This window comes from Vipera ursinii (assembly GCF_947247035.1).
Source record: "Vipera ursinii genome assembly, chromosome: 1".
Classification (NCBI taxonomy): Eukaryota; Metazoa; Chordata; class Lepidosauria; order Squamata; family Viperidae; genus Vipera; species Vipera ursinii.
Window position 1 is genome coordinate 348,752,012 of NC_139512.1, and position 18,830 is coordinate 348,770,841.

At 40.9% G+C, this 18,830-nt stretch overlaps 1 protein-coding gene across 1 annotated transcript in view; it reads left to right on the forward strand.

The window, feature by feature from the left end:
* NOS2 (nitric oxide synthase 2) overlaps nt 1–18,830 on the forward strand; it is a gene marked incomplete at its 5' end in the record, with an annotated part of 46,532 nt that overhangs the window by 12,480 nt on the left and 15,222 nt on the right. Inside the window, 13 exons of the mRNA XM_083379681.1 lie at nt 1,159–1,321; nt 2,123–2,214; nt 3,004–3,145; nt 3,967–4,106; nt 4,653–4,827; nt 4,990–5,091; nt 6,875–7,069; nt 8,604–8,686; nt 8,769–8,913; nt 12,771–12,875; nt 12,966–13,015; nt 15,543–15,717; nt 16,838–16,970. Of these exons, the coding sequence (XP_083235807.1) occupies nt 1,159–1,321; nt 2,123–2,214; nt 3,004–3,145; nt 3,967–4,106; nt 4,653–4,827; nt 4,990–5,091; nt 6,875–7,069; nt 8,604–8,686; nt 8,769–8,913; nt 12,771–12,875; nt 12,966–13,015; nt 15,543–15,717; nt 16,838–16,970 (1,700 nt within the window). The remainder of the gene's footprint in view (nt 1–1,158; nt 1,322–2,122; nt 2,215–3,003; nt 3,146–3,966; nt 4,107–4,652; nt 4,828–4,989; nt 5,092–6,874; nt 7,070–8,603; nt 8,687–8,768; nt 8,914–12,770; nt 12,876–12,965; nt 13,016–15,542; nt 15,718–16,837; nt 16,971–18,830) is intronic.

Consider the following 18,830-nt stretch of genomic DNA (forward strand, 5'->3'; position numbering starts at 1 on the left):
TGTGGCTAGACTTAATTTAATTTAATTTAATTTATTTTAATTTTATATTGGATTGTTTTTAAATTTTGCCTTGTAAACCGCCCTGAGTCCTTTGGGAATAGGGCGGTATATAAACCAAATAAATAAATAAATAAATAAATAAATTTGATCCCTTTTTGCGACCTTCTGATAAGCAAAATCAATGGGGAAGCCAGATTCACTTAACAACCATGTCACTAATTTAACAACTGTGGTAATTCACTTAACAACTGTGACAAGAAAGGTTGTAAAATGGGGCAATATTCACTTAACAAATGTCTCACTTAGCTACAGAGATTTTGGGTTCGATTGTTGTAAATCGAGGACTATCTGTGTAGCTGATTAAAGAAACCATTGAGTATTAAATGGTTAAACCAAGTCATTAGGTGAAGGATCTCTATTATCTAAAAAGATGTATTTTAATCTTTGGAGCCAGAGTTTACAGACATTTGCCGACTACTTCTAATCTTACAAGCAAACAACGATGTTATTGGTGCTGCAAGAAAAAAAAAAGTCTCATTATTATGACTCCTGCAGCAATTTGTCAAGGGAACAAGAAGTTTTACAGGCTCTTTTCTCTTTTTACCAGGAGCACCATCCATTTAGTTATAGGAAAGAATAAAAGGGACGCGGTGGCTCAGTGGGTTAGGATGCTGAGCTTGTTGACCAGAAGGTCGGCAGTTTGGCGGGTCGAATCCCGAGTGCTGCGTAGCAGAGCGAGTCCTGTTACTCATCCCAGCTTCTGCCAACCTAGCAGTTCGAAAGCACGTAAAAATGCAGGTAGAAAAATAGGGACCACTCCGGTGGGAAGGTAACAGCGTTCCGTGCGCCTTTGGCGTCTAGTCATGCCGGCCACATGACCACGGAGACGTCCTCGGACAAGCGCTGGCTCTTCGGCTTTGAAACGGAGATGAGCACCGGTCCCTAGAGTTGGAAACGACTAGCACACATGTGCGGGGGAACATTTACCTTTACCTTTTTATAGGAAAGAATGATGGTTTTGAATATTCACTTGTTTCTTCTGTACATCTCTTTGATTGGGAAATCCCTGAATCATTTTGGAAATCTTTCTGAATTAACTCCCAATATTGCTTACTGTACTGTTCACCTCTGTCACCGTTTCCTTTATTTTCTTTGCAGGGCAGAAACGGAAGAGCACACAAGTCGGCTGGAAGCAGTGGCTCAAGAGATAGAAAGAACAGGGACTTATCAACTCACCAAAGAAGAGCTTATCTTTGCCACAAAGCAAGCTTGGAGAAATGCTCCTCGGTGCATCGGGAGAATCCAATGGTCCAATCTACAGGTGATCCATTTGCTTTTGCTCTTGAAGGCTTACCAGATTCTACTTGAAATAGCCAGAGTTCAGCTCATCATATTCCATAGTGATACCTCCACATAAATGATAAGACAAAGAGTAGAATTCTGGTCCAGCATTTTAGGACTATGCTTCAGATGCTGTGATGATGTCAATGATTTCACTTAGCAAGGTTAGAAGTAGGAAAGGGTTGGCACACATTTTATTGGACTTTACAATCTAAGCAGAGATTTAAATTCTTGAATCTGCTTAACTGGATCCCCAATTATCTGCCTTCTCGAAGTTCAGGATTTGTAACCTGAAAAAGAGCACGTTTCAGAGAAAAATGAAAAAGATGAATAAGAATTGATATGTGAGACTGATACTCTTCCTTTGATCTTCTATCTAGGACAATGCTTCACAACATCAGCACCTCTAAGCTGTGCCTGGGGAATTCCTGGGAGTAGAAGTCCACACGGTTGCTGAGGTTGAGAAATATTGTCCTAGACCTAGTGAGAACTCTGATATAACTTATGGGCTGTGGAACACTGAAGGTCTCCAGGAAATCCATTTTAGCATGATGGGTCTTCTCTCTAACAAAGCTGGAGCTAAATAATCTATAAGTGCCCTTTTTGTGAGGATATTATCTGCAAAACATGCTAAGCTAACTAGTTGCTAAGATTCAAGTATAAATTCTCTAAGAGCTATTTAAGATTGCAAAAGTTACATTTTTTTGGATTGGGTTGTAAAGCAACCTTGGAAGCATATAATAATATTAAGTTTTCTCATTTGCTATTTAATGCCTTTTAGGTGTTTGATGCTCGTAGTTGCACTAATGCTAAAGAAATGTTTGAACATCTTTGTCGCCATTTGGAGTATGCTACAAATGGAGGGAACATAAGGTATGAGCTGTTTTATGTGTGTGTGGGAGGGTATATATATATATATATATATATATATATATATATATATATATATATATATATATATATATATATATACATACATACATACATACATACATACATACATACATACATATATATATATATATATATATATATATATATATATATATATATATATATATATATTTCACAGTTGCGACTACAGCTTGTCGATGGCCTTAGGTTAGGCTGATACAGGCAATAAGGTTTGGCCTGTATTTAGGCCAGAAAATATATATAGATATATAGATATAGATATAGATATAGATATAGATATAGATATAGATATAGATGTAGATATATAGATATAGATATAGATATAGATATAGATATAGATATAGATATAGATATAGATATAGATAGATATATAGATGTAGATATAGATATAGATATAGATATAGATATAGATATAGATATAGATATAGATATAGATGTAGATGTAGATATAGATATAGATATAGATATAGATATAGATAGATATATAGATGTAGATATAGATATAGATATAGATATAGATATAGATATAGATATAGATATAGATATAGATATAGATATAGATGTAGATGTAGATGTAGATGTAGATGTAGATATATATATAGATATAGATAGAGATATAGAGATATAGAGATATAGATATAGATATAGATATATGTAGATATAGATATAGATATATAGATATATATATAATCTGGATCTATAGACTCACTGAGTAAGCTGTCATTCACCCCCATTCTCTTGAAACAGGTCCACCATCACTGTCTTCCCCCACAGGACCGATGGAAAGCACGACTTCCGAATATGGAATAATCAACTCATCAGGTATGCTGGCTACCAGATGCCAGATGGATCCATTGTGGGAGATCCAGCCAACGTGGAGTTTACACAGGTATATACAAAATAAATATTGAGAGTAGTGCATTTTTATTTTTATTATTATTTATTGAATTTATATTTATTAATATTTATTTTATTTATTTGTATCCCGCCTGTATTATTTTGATAAATAACTCAAGGTGTTGAACTTATCCAACATAACCTCCTCCTATTTTCCCCACAACAACAATCCTGAGGAGAGAATGACTGGCCCAAAATAACCCAGCTGGCTTTTCTGCTAAGATAGGAGTTGAAGTCAATGGCCTCGTGCTGTCTACCCCAATGCCTTAAACACAGGGGTAGGCAACCTTGGCTCTTTTATGGCTCATGGACTTCAACTCCCAGAATTCCTGAGCCAGCATGGCTCAGCTTAGAAACCTCTTCCTTTCCCCTCAGCATGGCTGGCTCAGGAATTCTGGGAGTTGAAGTCCATGAGTCATAAAAGAGCCAAGGTTGCCTACCCCTGCATTAGGCCAAACTGGCTCTATGCCGTCCATCTCCTTGGTGGCTTACAACATCTTAAAAGCACAATATAAAACATGAAAAACACTCAGCGTGAGCATTAAAGCATTAAATATTAACAAGAGATTAAATAAAAGGGACCAATAAATGACTGGGATGGAGGTAGGATCTTCTAATCTACTAACCACCTCCAAAGTGGCATTGCAATAGTCCAAGCCTGAGATGATCAGAGCATTCTGCCTTTAGCAAAACTGTATCCAGTTCCAGAGCCCATAATTCATGCTCTTGGGACATTCCATGAGTTGAATACTCTGTCTCATCTCAGAAGAAAAGAAAAAAAAAGAATTGCCACTTTTTTTTCCCTTCTCTCAGCTCTGCATCCAGCTTGGCTGGAAAGCCAAATATGGCTGCTTTGATGTGCTTCCACTGGTCCTGCAAGCCAATGGTCAAGACCCAGAATTATTTGAATTGCCGCCAGAGCTCATCCTGGAGGTGTCGATGGAGCATCCCACGTAAGCATCTTGGTTGGCTTCAGATGACAGAAGCCCAGACCTGTTTGTGACGGGTCAGGTGGGTGACTAATCAAAAGCAAGATTGTTTGCTGAGGCCTTGGGACCGGTTGGCTTGGCTTTTATTTGGTTAAGTGATGTCGAACGTGCCCTTGGAGATAACAGGCGAGCAAAACTGAGCTGGAAGAAATGAAACAGCAAGAATGTTTAGTCCTGAAGCTCTTGCGGTTTTTCTCATCTTGTGTTTAATCAAAATGAGTTCTTTCTCTCTCCCTTAGTGATATTGTCAGGGAAAACTTTCACCAGATGCTAAGGCCACTGTTATGAAACAGAGTCCAAACATAGATAGCAAGACTGCCATTGTAGTCCACATTTCCAGTTATTTGTGTTTTTCCCCTTCCAACAAAGTAACTTAATGAGAAGTGGCTGTTGAGGAACTGAGATGCAGTGTGAATTTACAACGAAAGAACCAATAGGTTATCCAGTCAAAAAACACACACAAAAACAGCGATGGCTTGTTAATACAACTCCCTGTGATTCTTTCTGCAGATATGAATGGTTTAAAGACCTGGACTTGAAGTGGTATGCAGTTCCAGCTGTGTCTAATATGCTCCTTGAAGTTGGTGGGTTGGAATTTACAGCTTGTCCTTTTAATGGCTGGTACATGGGGACTGAGATTGGGGTACGGGACTTCTGTGATGCCCGGCGCTACAATATTCTTCAGGTAACCCTTCCGAAGGTTGGTCGGGTGGTTAAGCTGTGTTTCAGGTGGCCAGAGGCATCTGGAGGGGATGGGTGCAGAGAATGAACGGCTGTATTATGCCATTTCAGTGAAGCTAGAATAAGACACATTGTTTGTTCCCCCATTTTTGTCTGCTCGATCCAGGAAGTGGGGAGAAGGATGGGCTTGGAAACAAACAAGCTCTCTTCACTGTGGAAGGACAAAGCCGTTATAGAGGTTAATGTTGCCGTGCTCCATAGTTTTCAGGTGAGTGGGAAAAGAGGAGGCAAAAAGTCACTCTTCTCTATTTTTAGCCACTTCCTTTGCGGTCAGATGGTCTGAAGTTGAGAACTGGTGTTTTGTTTTGTTTTTCCCCTTCAAAGAAGAAAAGGCTTTGTTGGAGATCTTTGCAAGCAACTAACCCAAACATTGATTGGATTAGTTGCTTCTTAGGGTAAATCACTTGCTCATAATCAATGAGGGAAGCTCTGGAAAGTAGAGAAATCACCAAGAAAGTATGTTCTCAGGGTATCCTGCCATTAGAAAAGGCAGGGAAGGTTTGTTGAGGTCCTTCAAAACTAGTCATCAGTGGCAGCCATGCCATTCGGCTGTCACACTAGGCTTATTTATTTATCAATCACTCAATCAATCATATCAAATTATGGAGATGTGATCTGGGGCAGCAAACATAAGATCAAAACCCAAGAGAACAGAATAAAACAGTAAGAACACAAGTGCACAGTCTAACCCAATCCATATATGTAAAACAGTGGTGCCAAAAAAATTCCACATTGATGGGCTCACCCAGCCATGCTTGAGGGAACATCCAGGTCTTCAGGGATTAATGTAAAGCCAATAGTATTTTAAGGGACACGGTGGCTCAGTGGGTTAGGACGCTGAGCTTGTCGATCTGAAGGTCGGCAGTTTGGCGGGTCGAATCCCGAGTGCCGCGTAGCAGAGTGAGCGCCTGTTACTCGTCCCAGCTTCTGCCAACCTAGCAGTTCGAAAGCACGTAAAAATGCAAGTAGAAAAATAGGGACCACTGCGGTGGGAAGGTAACAGTGTTCCGTGCGCCTTTGGCGTCCAGTCATGCCGGCCACATGACCATGGAGACGTCCTCGGACAAACGCTGGCTCTTCGGCTTTGAAACGGAGATGAGCACTGGCCCCTAGAGTCGGAAACGACTAGCACGCATGTGCGGGGGAACCTTTACCTTTAATAGTATTTTAAGTGGTCCATGAAAGGATTAAAAATTCAAGAGGCCTCACAGCTGTGGGATCAAAGCCCCATCCCCTTTTAGTGCACATTGCCACTTTGACTTTTCTGACAACCCCTGCCATGAATGTATTATTTCACTTATTCCTAATTATAGTCAGCCATATTATCTCTGTTGGAAGCCCTTCTTGCTCATTTGAGTAAATACAGGTAATCCTTGACCTTCGAGTACAGTTGAGCCCAAAATTTCTGTTGCTAAGCAGGACAGTTGTTAAAATGATTTTTGCCCCATTTTATGACCTTTCTTGCCAGTGTTGTTAACTGAATTGCTGCAGTTAAATTACTAACATGGTTGTTAAGTGAATCTGGTTTCCCCATTGACTTTGCTTGTCAGAAAGTCGCAAAACACGATCACGTGACCCCCACAATATTGCAACCATCATAAGTACACGGCGGTTGCCAAGTGTCCGAATTTTGATTACTAACATGATTGTTAAGTGAATCTGGCTTCCTCATTGACCCTGCTTGTTAGAAGGTTGCAAAAGGGGATCACATGACCCTGGGACACATGACTCTGGAACACTGCAACTGTCATAAGTACATGCCAGTTGCCAAGTGTCTGAATTTTATGTAACCGTGGAGATGCTGCAATGTTTGTTAAGTGGGAAAAATGGCCATAAGTCACCTTTTTCAGCGCTGTTGTAACTTCAAACGATCACTAAACACATGACTGTAAGTCGAGGACTACCTGTAAGGCCATGGACTTGTGCCTGAAAGTTTTAACCAACATGCACACTGGAATTAAGTAAGTTTTGCATTTCGGTGACTCTTCTAGAAACAAAGCATCACCATCATGGACCACCATTCTGCTGCTGAATCATTCATGAAGTATATGCAGAATGAATATCGGATTCGTGGTGGGTGTCCGGCAGATTGGGTTTGGCTGGTTCCTCCTATCTCCGGTAGCATTACCCCTCTCTTCCACCAGGAGATGTTGAATTACATTATTTCACCATTCTATTATTATCAGGTATGCTAAGCACAGTTTAGCTGATTGTGTGGTTCACATTAGCGTCTTGCAATTCAAAACCAGCAATGTTTCCCATGAAAACATTATTCTGGCTTTTTTAATTATTTTATTTTTTTAATTTATGCATCAGAGTTGTTTTTTTTTAAAAAATCCCACCTTTATTACTTTATAAGTAACTTAAAATGACGAACTTAGCTAACGTTCCTTCCTCCTTCTATCTTCGCCACAACAATCCTGTGAGGTAGGTTGGGCTGAAAGAGAGGGACCTGGCTAAGTCAGCCAGCTTACTTTCATGCCTCTGGTGGATGGATGGATGGAGTAATTTCCCCGGTTCCTAAGTATTATTCCCATGCAAATTGAGTTCAGACCTCTGGTTCACCTCTGCCATCAGCTAATTCAAACTTAGTCCTGCCTTCCTTCTTTTATCCTTATCACACATTTTGTCTAGTCCTAAACATAGCTTCAGAAAAGGTACTTTTGGGGAGCAAGAAATAGCTTAGAACAGTGGTGGCGAACCTATGGCACGCGTGCCAGAGATGGCACTCAGAGCCCTCTGTGTTGGCACGCGCACCACCGCCGCCAGCAGCAGGTCCATCAGGCCGCCACTGCCACCCGGAGCAGGAGCCCTGCCCAGCACAAAGGAGGCAAAGCAGCCAACTAGCAAGCTGGAGTAGAGGTGGCAGAGCAGAGGCCACCAACCATTGTCGATTGGTGGACTGGAAGGAAAGGGAGGGGAAAGCATTTTACATGTGTGCGTCCGTGCATGGGGCCGTGAGCATGCACGCACTGCAAATGGGCTGGGGCTAGTGCCTGCGTGATACTCACTAGCCCTGCCCCATTCTTGCGTGGTGCAGCGCCTTGTATCTGCACCCCGTGGCTTGGAGGTGGCCGTTTTTGCGCCTTGCAGCACGGTGGCCCATTTTTGTGCCCCCAGTTTTTGCGTGCCAGAGGTGGCACTCAGAGGCGCCTCCCTGCCCCCCCCCCCCCACTGAGGGCACCACAACGCTGATGCAGCCCTGGCACTTTGCGATAAATGAGTGGGTTTTTGGTTGCGGTTTGGGCACTCGGTCTCTAAAAGGTTTGCCATCACTGGCTTAGAACATTATTAAAGAAGCAAGTGTTTCTTATCAACACTAAGTATAAATATACTACAGTTAGGCTTGGCAATGATTTCTCAAAGGGTAACCTCCTTGAAGTCATCCTTAACAGACAGCAGTGTCCAAATATCTCTGTGACGCTTCCTGGGTTCCTAAAAGATTTCAGAATGGCCCAGAAGTGGACAAGGATCCTTAGGAAGAGATACAATTCACCAGTGCCCCAAGTTCAATTTAGCAAGTGCAAAAATCCCATTGTTCTCCGCAACAAGGGGGAAAAGGGATAGAAGCAGAATGAGGAAATAGCCAGTGAAGGAAACATTTGCAGGAGAAGTGATAGGTCTGTGGATTCAGCGCTAGCTTTATAAGCAACACTGGGTAATTGGCTTAAATCCTGGTAATCTGACTTTGAAATGTCCAACTTCTCCCTATTCTTCAAGGTGGATGCATGGAAAACACATATCTGGAAAGATGAGAAACACAAGCCAAAGAAAAGAGAGATCAGATTCTGCATATGGGCCAAGTAAGTTTCCAGGAGAAGTCTGTAATATCTGTCTGACAATCCACTCACGGATCTGCATCACAGCAAACGTTCCTCTTCGCAGGGCCGTGTTTTTTGCATCCTTGTTGATGCGAAGAGCCATGGCAGTCAGGATCAAAGCAACGGTGCTCTATGCCACAGAAACGGGGAAATCAGAGACGCTGGCTCAAAAGCTGGGTGACATGTTCAACTGTGCCTTCAGTACCAAGGTAAGATGCCTGTGATTGACCGTGAACAATAAATATTGTTTTGCTTGTGAAGAAGAGCAATATTATTGCAGACAGTTAGGAAATAGTGCAGTGTCCCTGCCTCCCAGTTGTGTAAAGCAGAGACAGGGTTGATAAAATAGATAAGGTAGCTAGCTTTTATGAATAGAATAGAATAGAATAGAATAGAATAGAATAGAATAGAATAGAATAGAATAGAATAGAATAGAATAGAATAGAATAGAATAGAATAGAAAGGGACCTTGGAGGTCTTCTAGTCCAGCCCCCCCCCTCAAGCAGGAGAACCTATACCATTTCAGAAAAGTGACTGTCCAGTCTGTTCTTAAAAACCTCCAGTGATGGTTGTTGTTGTTAGCTGCGAAGTTGTGTCCGACCCATCGCGACCCTATGGACAATGTTCCTCTAGGACTTCCTGTCCTCTACCATCTTCTGGAGTCCATTTAAGCTCACGCCTACTGCTTCAGTGACTCCATCCAGCCACCTCGTTCTCTGTCGTCCCTTTCTTCTCTTGCCCTCAATCTTTCCCAGCATTAGGCTCTTCTCCAGTGAGTTCTTCCTTCTCATTAGGTGGCCAAAGTATTTGAGTTTTAGCTTCAGGATCTGGCGTTCTAAAGAGCAGTCAGGGTTGATCTCCTCTAGGACTGACCGGTTTGATCGCCTTGCAGTCCAAGGGACTCGCAGGAGTCTTCTCCAGCACCATAGTTCAAAGGCCTCAATTCTTTGGCGCTCGGCCTTTCTTATGGTCCAACTTTCACTGCCATACATTGCAACTGGGAAGACCATAGCCTTGACTATACGCACTTTTGTTGACAGGGTGATGTCTCTGCTTTTTAGTGTGCTGTCTAGATTTGTCATGGCTTTCCTCCCAAGGAGCAAGCGTCTTTTAATTTCTTGGCTACAGTCCCCATCTGTAGTGATCTTGGAGCCCAGGAAAATAAAATCTGTCACTACCTCCATTTCTTCCCCATCTATTTGCCAGGAATTGAGAGGGCCAGATGCCATGATCTTAGTTTTCTTAATGTTTAGTTTCAAGCCAACTTTTGCACTCTCCTTCTTCACCCGCAACAAGAGGCTCTTTAGTTCTTCTTCACTTTCTGCCATTAGAGTGGTATCATCTGCATATCTTAGGTTGTTGATATTTCTTCCGGCAATCTTAATTCCAACTTTTGATTCATCTAGCCCTGCCTTTCTCATGATGTGCTCTGCATATAAGTTAAATAGGCAGGGCGACAGTATACAGCCTTGCCAGACTCCTTTCCCAATTTTGAACCAATCAGTGGTTCCGTGTCCAGTTCTCACTGTTGCTTCTTGGCCCACATATAGGTTTCTCAAGAGACAAATAAGATGGTCTGGTATGCCCATCTCTTTAAGAACTTGCCACAGTTTGTTATGATCCACACAATCAAAGGCTTTAGCATAGTCAATGAAGCAGAAGTAGATGTTTTTCTGGAACTCTCTAGCTTTCTCCATGATCCAGCGTATTTTGGCAATTTGATCTCTAGTTCCTCTGCCTCTTCAAAATCCTGCCTGTACTTCCGGTGATGGAGCACCCACCATTTCTGGAGGCAAGCTGTTCCACTGGTTAATTGTCCTCACTGTCAGGAAGTTTCTCCTTAATTCCAGGTTGCTTTTCTCTTTGATCAGCTTCCAGCCATTGTTTCTTGTCCTGCCCTCTGGTGCTTTGGAGAATAGTTTGACACACACACACACACACACCTCTTTTTTGTGGCAGCCTCTCAAATACTGGAATGCTGCTATCATGTCAGCCCTGTTTCTTCTTTTCTTTAGACTAGCCAAACCCAAGTCCTGCAGCCGTTCTTCATATGTTTTCGTCTCCAGGCCTCGGATCATCTTAGTTGCTCTTCTCTGAACTTTTTTCAGGGTCTCAACATCTTTTTTTGTAGTATGGTGACCAAAATTGGTTGCAGTATTCCAGGTGTGGTTTTATAAAGTGGTACTAATTCTTTGCGTGATCTTGATTCTATGCCTCTGTTTCTACAACCCAGGATTGTTATTAGCTTTTTTGGCGGTGGCGGCTGCTGGACATTGCTGGTTCATAGTCAATTGATCGTCCCCTAGGACTCCAAGGTCCCTCTCACAGTTACTGTTTTGAGCCAGGTCTCACCTAATCTGTACTTGTATCTTTGATTTTCCCTGCCTAAATGTAAAACTTCGCTTTTCTCCACATTAAAACTCATTTTGTCGGATAGGGCCCATTGTTCCAGTTTGTCAAGATCTTTTTGAATCCTGAGCTTTAAGGAAGCTTTTAAGGAAGATTGTCTTCCACAATGTATCATGTCACTACCGAAGTTTGGCTATGTTCTTAAGTAACCTGTGTCTCCTTGAACCTAAATTGAAAACTGTTTCATTTTAGAGCTTTGTAGCACTTTATAGTTTGTTTGTTTTTAAGTGCTCCGAAGGACACATGGACATTCACTCTTGAATAGCTCAACTTCTGATTGAGACTATAAAATACCATTATTAATAAAAAAAATAGAAGTATACTTTAGGTATAGGGTTTCCTGCCTGAGCAGGGGGTTGGAGTAGATGACCTCCAAGGCACCTTCCAACTTTATTATTATTATTTGATTCCCACAAGTACAAAAGTTCCTAGAGTTTGCAGAGATGGCTAAATTGACTGCTTTGATGAAAGAAAAGAACGCAATTAATTTGGTTTCTACTTGGAAACCACTTTTGGACTTTTGTGCTTGAGGTGGGGAAAAAAAAAGAAACTTTGATTTTGGATTTTGCTGATTAAATAGGTTTGTTGTTATAGAAATGGCTAGTAAATACTATTATATAACGTAAATGTTTTTACTATTACCTTATTCTATTGCACTAAAAAGAGTTGGAAGTCAATGCTTTTCTTTTTCTTTTCCCCTCTCCCCTACTCTTTCTTCTCTTCCCCTTTCCACCCTTATTTTCCCATTTTCATTTTTCTTTGTTTACTTTCTGTATTTTATATTTTGATAAACAAGTAAAATGCTGAGAACAGAAATGCCATTGCCAATAAGTCTTGACCATTGCCTAGAGCAGCGGTCGCCAAGCTTTTTGGCAACAGGGACCAGTTTCGTTCAAGACCATTTTTCCATGCATTGGGGAAGGAGGAGGAACATGCAAACTAGATCCCTCACATGCTCAGTTTACAGTAGGTTTCATGCTCCTATGAGAACCTCATGCCTGATGATCTAAGGTGGAGCTGAGGCGGTGATGCTAGCGCTGGGGAGTGGCTGCAAACGCAGGTGAAGTTTGCTCGCTCACCCGCTGCTCCCCTCCAGTTGTGAGCCCAAGGTCCTAACAAGCCACGGACCAGTACCGATCCATGGCTCAGGGTTTGAGGATCCCTGGTCTAGAGCAGGGGCCCCGACCCCTGGTCGGTGGACCAGTAACGGGCCGTGGCATGCCAGCACAACCGGTCCGTCTGAAATGGTAAAGGGTTGTCTGAAATGGTATAGGGTTTCCTGCCTTAGCAGGGGGTTGGACTAGATGACCTCCAAGGTCCCTTCCAACTTATTATTATTATTATTATTATTACTATTATTATTATTATTATTATTATTATTATTATTATTATTATTATTATTATTATTATTAAACAAGCAAAGCCCCATCCACACAAAACCACGCACTCTCCGGTCTGCAGAATAAACCTCTCTCTCACAGAACCGGTCCCTGGTGCCCAAAAGGTTGGGGACCTCTGGTCTAGAGGACCTTATGGTCTGACTATATGCTTCCCACCTTAAGATGGACAGTGAACATTGTTTTTTTTGGCCTCAAAACATTTTATCCACTTCCCTCTACCTTCTACCGTTCCTGATAACGTTTCTTTCTCCTTTTAGGTCACCTGTATGGGCGATTACAACCTAAGAGACCTTGAGAAGGAAACTCTTCTTCTGGTGGTCACCAGTACTTTTGGAAATGGCGATGCACCGAGCAATGGCAAAGTAATATTTTTTAATTCATGCTATATACAGATTTTCCATAATCAGTCAGACTCTTCGTGCCATAGAACGGTCTTTCTTTTTTTGTTATAGACTCTGCAGAATGCCCTCTTGTCTACGAAACAACTGAGCAACAAATTCCGGTAATTACTTCCAGTTAACCGATTCCTATTCTTTTTAAATGCCCTTATTTTAAGATGGGCTGCTATTTCATCTAATATTATTTATTTATTTATTTATTTATTTATTTATTTATTTATTTATTTATTTATTTATTTATTTATTTGATTTGATTTGATTTGATTTGATTTGTATACCGCCCTTCTCCCTAAGGACTCAGGGCGGTGAACAGTGATATAAATATCAAATGCACAAATACAGATATTGAAAACATTAATGTAGAAGATAAGAAACCTTAAAACAATAATTACAACAGAACCCGTCAGACCAGACCGGATTGCTCAAACAGATAGGTTTTTAGGTCGCGTCGGAAGGAGCGACGGTCGGGAGCCATCCGGAGCTCAACCGGTAAACGGTTCCATAGGTCAGGCGCGCCCACAGAGAACGCCCTCCCTCTGGGAGCCACCAGACGGCATTCTCCGAACGGCGGAACCCTTAGGTGGCCCTCTCTGTGGGAGCGCACTGGACGGAGGGAAGTTGACGCTGGCAGCAGGTGATTCCTAAGGTAAACCAGCTGGCCCTAGTTTGGAATTCTCTGTATTGATTATAACTTCAGTGGTTTCACTGAAGCTCATAATTTGATGGCAATGGAACTACTTCTGAAGACCATCTGCTGGGATAGCTATGGATTTCCTCATACAGTTGGTTGCTCACTATGAGAAGAGACTGCTGAATTAGATGACCAGGGATGCGATCCAGCAATGCGCTGAATATGTACCTATGTTCTATCACACACACACCCCAAATGGAAAATGATGACTGAGTCCAAAATGGGTAGCTGACACAAATTAGGGAAGCAGACCTACAGCAAAAGTTTTAAACAGGAATGTGTCCTCTCTCTATCTGGAGGTATAGGAAATTAAACCACCTCTTCCCAGAGCTTATATCTAACTTTTCAGCTAATGTTCCCATCACCTCTGCCTTCATATCATCCATGTGAGAGTGACCCCCCCTCCACCACCGCCCTTCTTAAGGATATTTCAGATGGTGGTTTAAAAAGGGGTTATAAAAGATAGACTAGAGCAGACATGTCAAACACAAGGCCCGGGGGCCAGATCCGGCCCATGAAGTGGTTTCATGTGGCCTGCGAAGCCATCTTGGAAACAGTGAGGAGAATGGCCCCCCACTGCCTTGGCCCTGGCCCAGAGACCCTCCTTCCGCCAGAGACCCTCAGATCTGTCCCACTCCTGCCCAGGACCCCATAGGCACCCTTGATGCGAACGATGTAGAGCTGACCAGGCCCACCCAGTAGGCCATATGCACTCTAGCCACGCTGTTAGACACAAAAATAGTCACAAATTGAAATTCACTGTTTGTGTTACAAATAGAAAAGAAGTTTATTAGACTTCACAACAAAGTCTAAAAAGTAACGGTTTGCAAAGCTGGTGGATTCAGGAAGGCAAACAATGTAGCCAAACACTGAACCACACCCCAAATTCCAAAATCACATATTATTATACATCCTATCGTGACGCCCCATTCCCTCCCCCATGGCGCCATTGGCTTAGGCTTTGGAGGTTACAATCTATCAGAAGCGCCTAAACAAAATACATTATCTCTGCCCCTGTTTGCTTACATTATACTAATAAGATCCCTCCCCTACTATCCTGTTTCTAAAGGAGAGATGTCTCCCATGTTCTACACCTGCCAGGGGTACCAGGCACCAGAAGGTACTTAAAAACAATTCCTAGATAGTGACTCACATTTGGGCCCCATAGTAACTCCTGTTCTCCCCCTCCCTCCACTTGAGGCCTGTATTTTTCCCCATATTCTCAAAGCATCTACTAAGCAATTGATTATAAAATGATTATTATAAAATATAAAATAGGATTACATGTTAATACTAAAAGCATATATATTTTTATTTTTAAACTTCCTCACTACTTCCAGTTATTTTCCACAACGCCCACCCAGTAGGCCACGCCCACCCTGGCCATACCCACCCTGCCCCTTGAGGGCAACCACAATGCTGATGTGGCCCTCAATGAAATTGAGTTTGACACCCCTGGACTAGAGATAGAATTTCTTCTGGTTTTTAATTGATGTGCTAGCTATTAGGTGACTGTATGATCCTATTTTTTAACTGTATTTTTTATTATTGGAATTTTATTGATATGTTCTTGTGAACATCACAATCTCTGGTGAAGTGGGCTGCATACCAGTAGAGTAATACAAATGACTTTATTTCTTTATTTGTGTATTTATTTATCTTGATCAGCAGGACCCCAGCTAATATGAAACCTGTTAAGTATAATAGAGTAAAAATGTTGGTTGGCTATAAAAGTATTCTCAGTTCTATCAAGCAGCAGGCTTTTGAACTTTTCAATATATTGTTAACATAGGTACCGGTACTTCAACAGGGACAATCTCTGAAGGAAAAATGCCTGTGTTAAAATGAGATCTCTTCCAACACACATATTTGTCCATGGTTGTGTATATACAGTATATATTAAAAAAAACAGCATTAATGCAGCTTTTCTCTTGAAACAGGTATGCAGTTTTTGGCTTGGGTTCAAGCATGTATCCAGAATTCTGTGCCTTTGCCCGTCTTGTGCACCAAAAACTTGCACAGTTGGGGGCATTTCCAATCAGTCCAATGGGTGAAGGCGATGAACTCAATGGGCAAGAAGAAGCTTTTCGGAACTGGGCCATTCTTACATTTCAGGTAACTATAATAATCTTGATGCACAGTGAGTTTGGAGTTTGCAATGTCTCTGCAGAGGATAGCAGAATTCAGTGCTTTAGCTCAGTGTCTTTCAAACTTGGCAACTTTAAGATGTGTGGACTGCAACTCCCAGAATTTCACAGCCAGGATGAGGAATTCTGGGAGTTGAAATTCACGCATCTAAAAGTCGCCAAATTTGAAAAACACTGCTTTAGCTTAATTTCCTGGGAGAAAAGAGAGGTATAAGGTTTGACCCAGCCCCAAAACATTATTTATCCCGGGCAAGAGAGCCTAGAAAGGAAGAATCTAAATGAGATAAACACAGAACAGCAAAAATGAATGTATTTAACTTCTATAGGAAGGTAGAATACAGATAGTTCTCATTTAGCAACCACAATTGGGACTGGCAATTCCAGTTAAGCAAAGAGGTTGCTAAACAAACCCACAACGGGATTTAGGGACTTCTTCAGCTTTCACTGACTTTACAAGCTGTGAAAGTTGTAAATGCAAAGATCGGTCTTAAAATTACTTTTTCATCACCTTCCTAAATAAGGCAGTCATTTAACAAAAACTACTTGTATATACAGTATTGCTATACAAGTATATTGCTGTTTTACTTCCTGTATCTTCTTGCAGAAGCCTGTGTAGAGTCTGTGTTCACACCACATTGCTGATTAGCCATGCCATTGAATTAACAGGCAGTATTCTTGGTCTTTCTCCTCTCACTCCCAACGGTGTCCCTAGTTATCCGTTAAATTGTTCTAAGAAACAATGGGGCTAATCTTCTAATCCAGCTTTGCTTCCTAAAGAAGCAAATCATGTCACTTCTGTGCATAACGGATGGTAATTACATTGAACAGTCTCACTTTCCTTCTCCATGCACATATTAGTGTAGGCCTCCCGAGAAGTGAGAAAGCTGTATTGTTTGCGTGATCTTCCTCGCAGTTGCTCTGCTGTGAATTGAAAATGCGTTTTTTAAACAAGCCACTTGACTGAAATCAATGTCATTTACTTTCAACCCCCAACTGGAAGGTTCAGGATGACTAGCCCAAAGGCCCAAGATGATTTACATAGAGTCCTCGATAACTTTCATCTATTCTTTTTATATATATTTGAAAAGACTGCCTGTGAAGCTTTTGATATCCGTGGAAAGCACAGGATCCTGTTACCAAAAGAATATACATGTAAAGAAACCTGGAACCCCAAGGATTTTAGGATTGTATATGACTCTCAGCCATTGGCTTTAGAGAAAGGTATGTTTTCTCTGATACTCAAATGTCTTTATTTTTAACTGAATGATATTATCATCACTCTGATTCTTTTCCATCAATATTTTTCAATCCTGGAGACTTTAAGATACATTGGCTTTATGCTGGCTGGGGAATTCTGGCTGTTGAATTCCACACTTCTTAAAATTGCCAAGCTTGGAAAACAGGGTTTAATTCATGAAATATATCCTAGTAGTTATTAGGGTAATATTTTAAAATATCAAAAGGGATATGTTCTGAACTTGAACAAAATATCCTATTTTTAGGGGTTTGTTCCAAATTTAAGACAAAATTTGTCTTAAGGTAGAATAACTCAAGACAAATCTTGTCTTAAATTTGGAACAAACTCCTAAAAATAGGATATTTTGTTCAAGTTCAGAACATATCCCTTTCGATTTTAAAATATCAAAAGGGATATGTTCTGAACTTGAACAAAATATCCTATTTTTAGGGGTTTGTTCCAAATTTAAGACAAAATTTGTCTTGAGTTATTCTACCTTTGGGAAGAATGGCAACTTGAAACAAAGCAATAAAAATTAATGCTGAATCCTGTCTACAACACAACTTACATAAAAGTGGACAAAGGGAAGATTTAAAATAAATATCTATATTTTTAATTTTTTTAAAAAAATCATATATATTTTTATATTATTTTGCATTATTTTATTTGTACATTAGCAAATGAATAGCTGTGTAGCTACTGGCATTTCTGTTCTAACGAATAAAAAGGGGAAAAAAGCAGTGGTTTCAGATTCTCCTTGTTCCATACATACTATGTTGAATTTGTTCCATCATTAAAAGGTGCCAATTCTATGTTTCAAATTTCATGTTTTATTCCAAGCTCATAACAAAGTATATTCCCCATTTTGTGCCCGTCCTCATATAATTATTTCAATTATACCCTTGAAATCATAACTGCCTAATCACATTTTCTAGTTCTATTCTCTTATAGCAGAAGAATTATAGATAAATTGTTAATAAACTAAAATTGACATTTGCTTCTCTTCCATTAGTCAACTTGTATGTATTAACAACGACACAACAACCACAAAATACAGATTTTGGTTGTGCAGACATTCACTTCAAAAGGCAATCAGGTAGCCCTTGAATTACAACCTGTAACTTAAAGTTGTTTAAAGACTTGAAAAAAGTAGGCTATGATCTGTCCTCAAAATTACGACTACCACATTCATACACAACCTCTCTCTCTCTCTCTCTCTCTCTCTCTCTCTCTCTCTCTCTCTCTCTCTCTCTCTCTCACACACACACACACACACACACACACACACACACACACATGTCCTAGAGCCATATAATTGCATTTGGGGCACTGGGCAACTAGCTCACATTTATGACTGGTTGCAGGTCCCATGGTCATGTGAATGCAATTAATTTGCAATGTTTTTTGCCATTTTCCAGCCAAAAACGTCCATTAGGTAAGTTGGATTCAGACTACATGATCTGCTTAATGACTGCAGTGACTGGCTTAACAATAGTTGTAAAAATGGTTGCAAAATCAAGCCCAGTCATTTAATGACTCAACTTATAACTGCAACAACTTACAACCCAAATGCCAGGCTCAATTGCAATTCTTGAGTTACAATTTACCCACATGTGATAGGAGTGCAATCAGGTACGCAGGTTACTGAGAACACCTCAAAAACAGCTGCATCTTTCCCACAGCTGCTCCAGCATCTTGAGGGGAATTGCACTGAACCGTCTTGGGATGGTTTTGAGGTCTTATGTGGAAAGGTCAGGGCCTTTTTTCTCGTAGAACGCTCAGAACGGAGTTCCGGCACCTTTTTTGGATGGAACCTCGTAGCGTAGGCAAGGTGGGTTGTATGA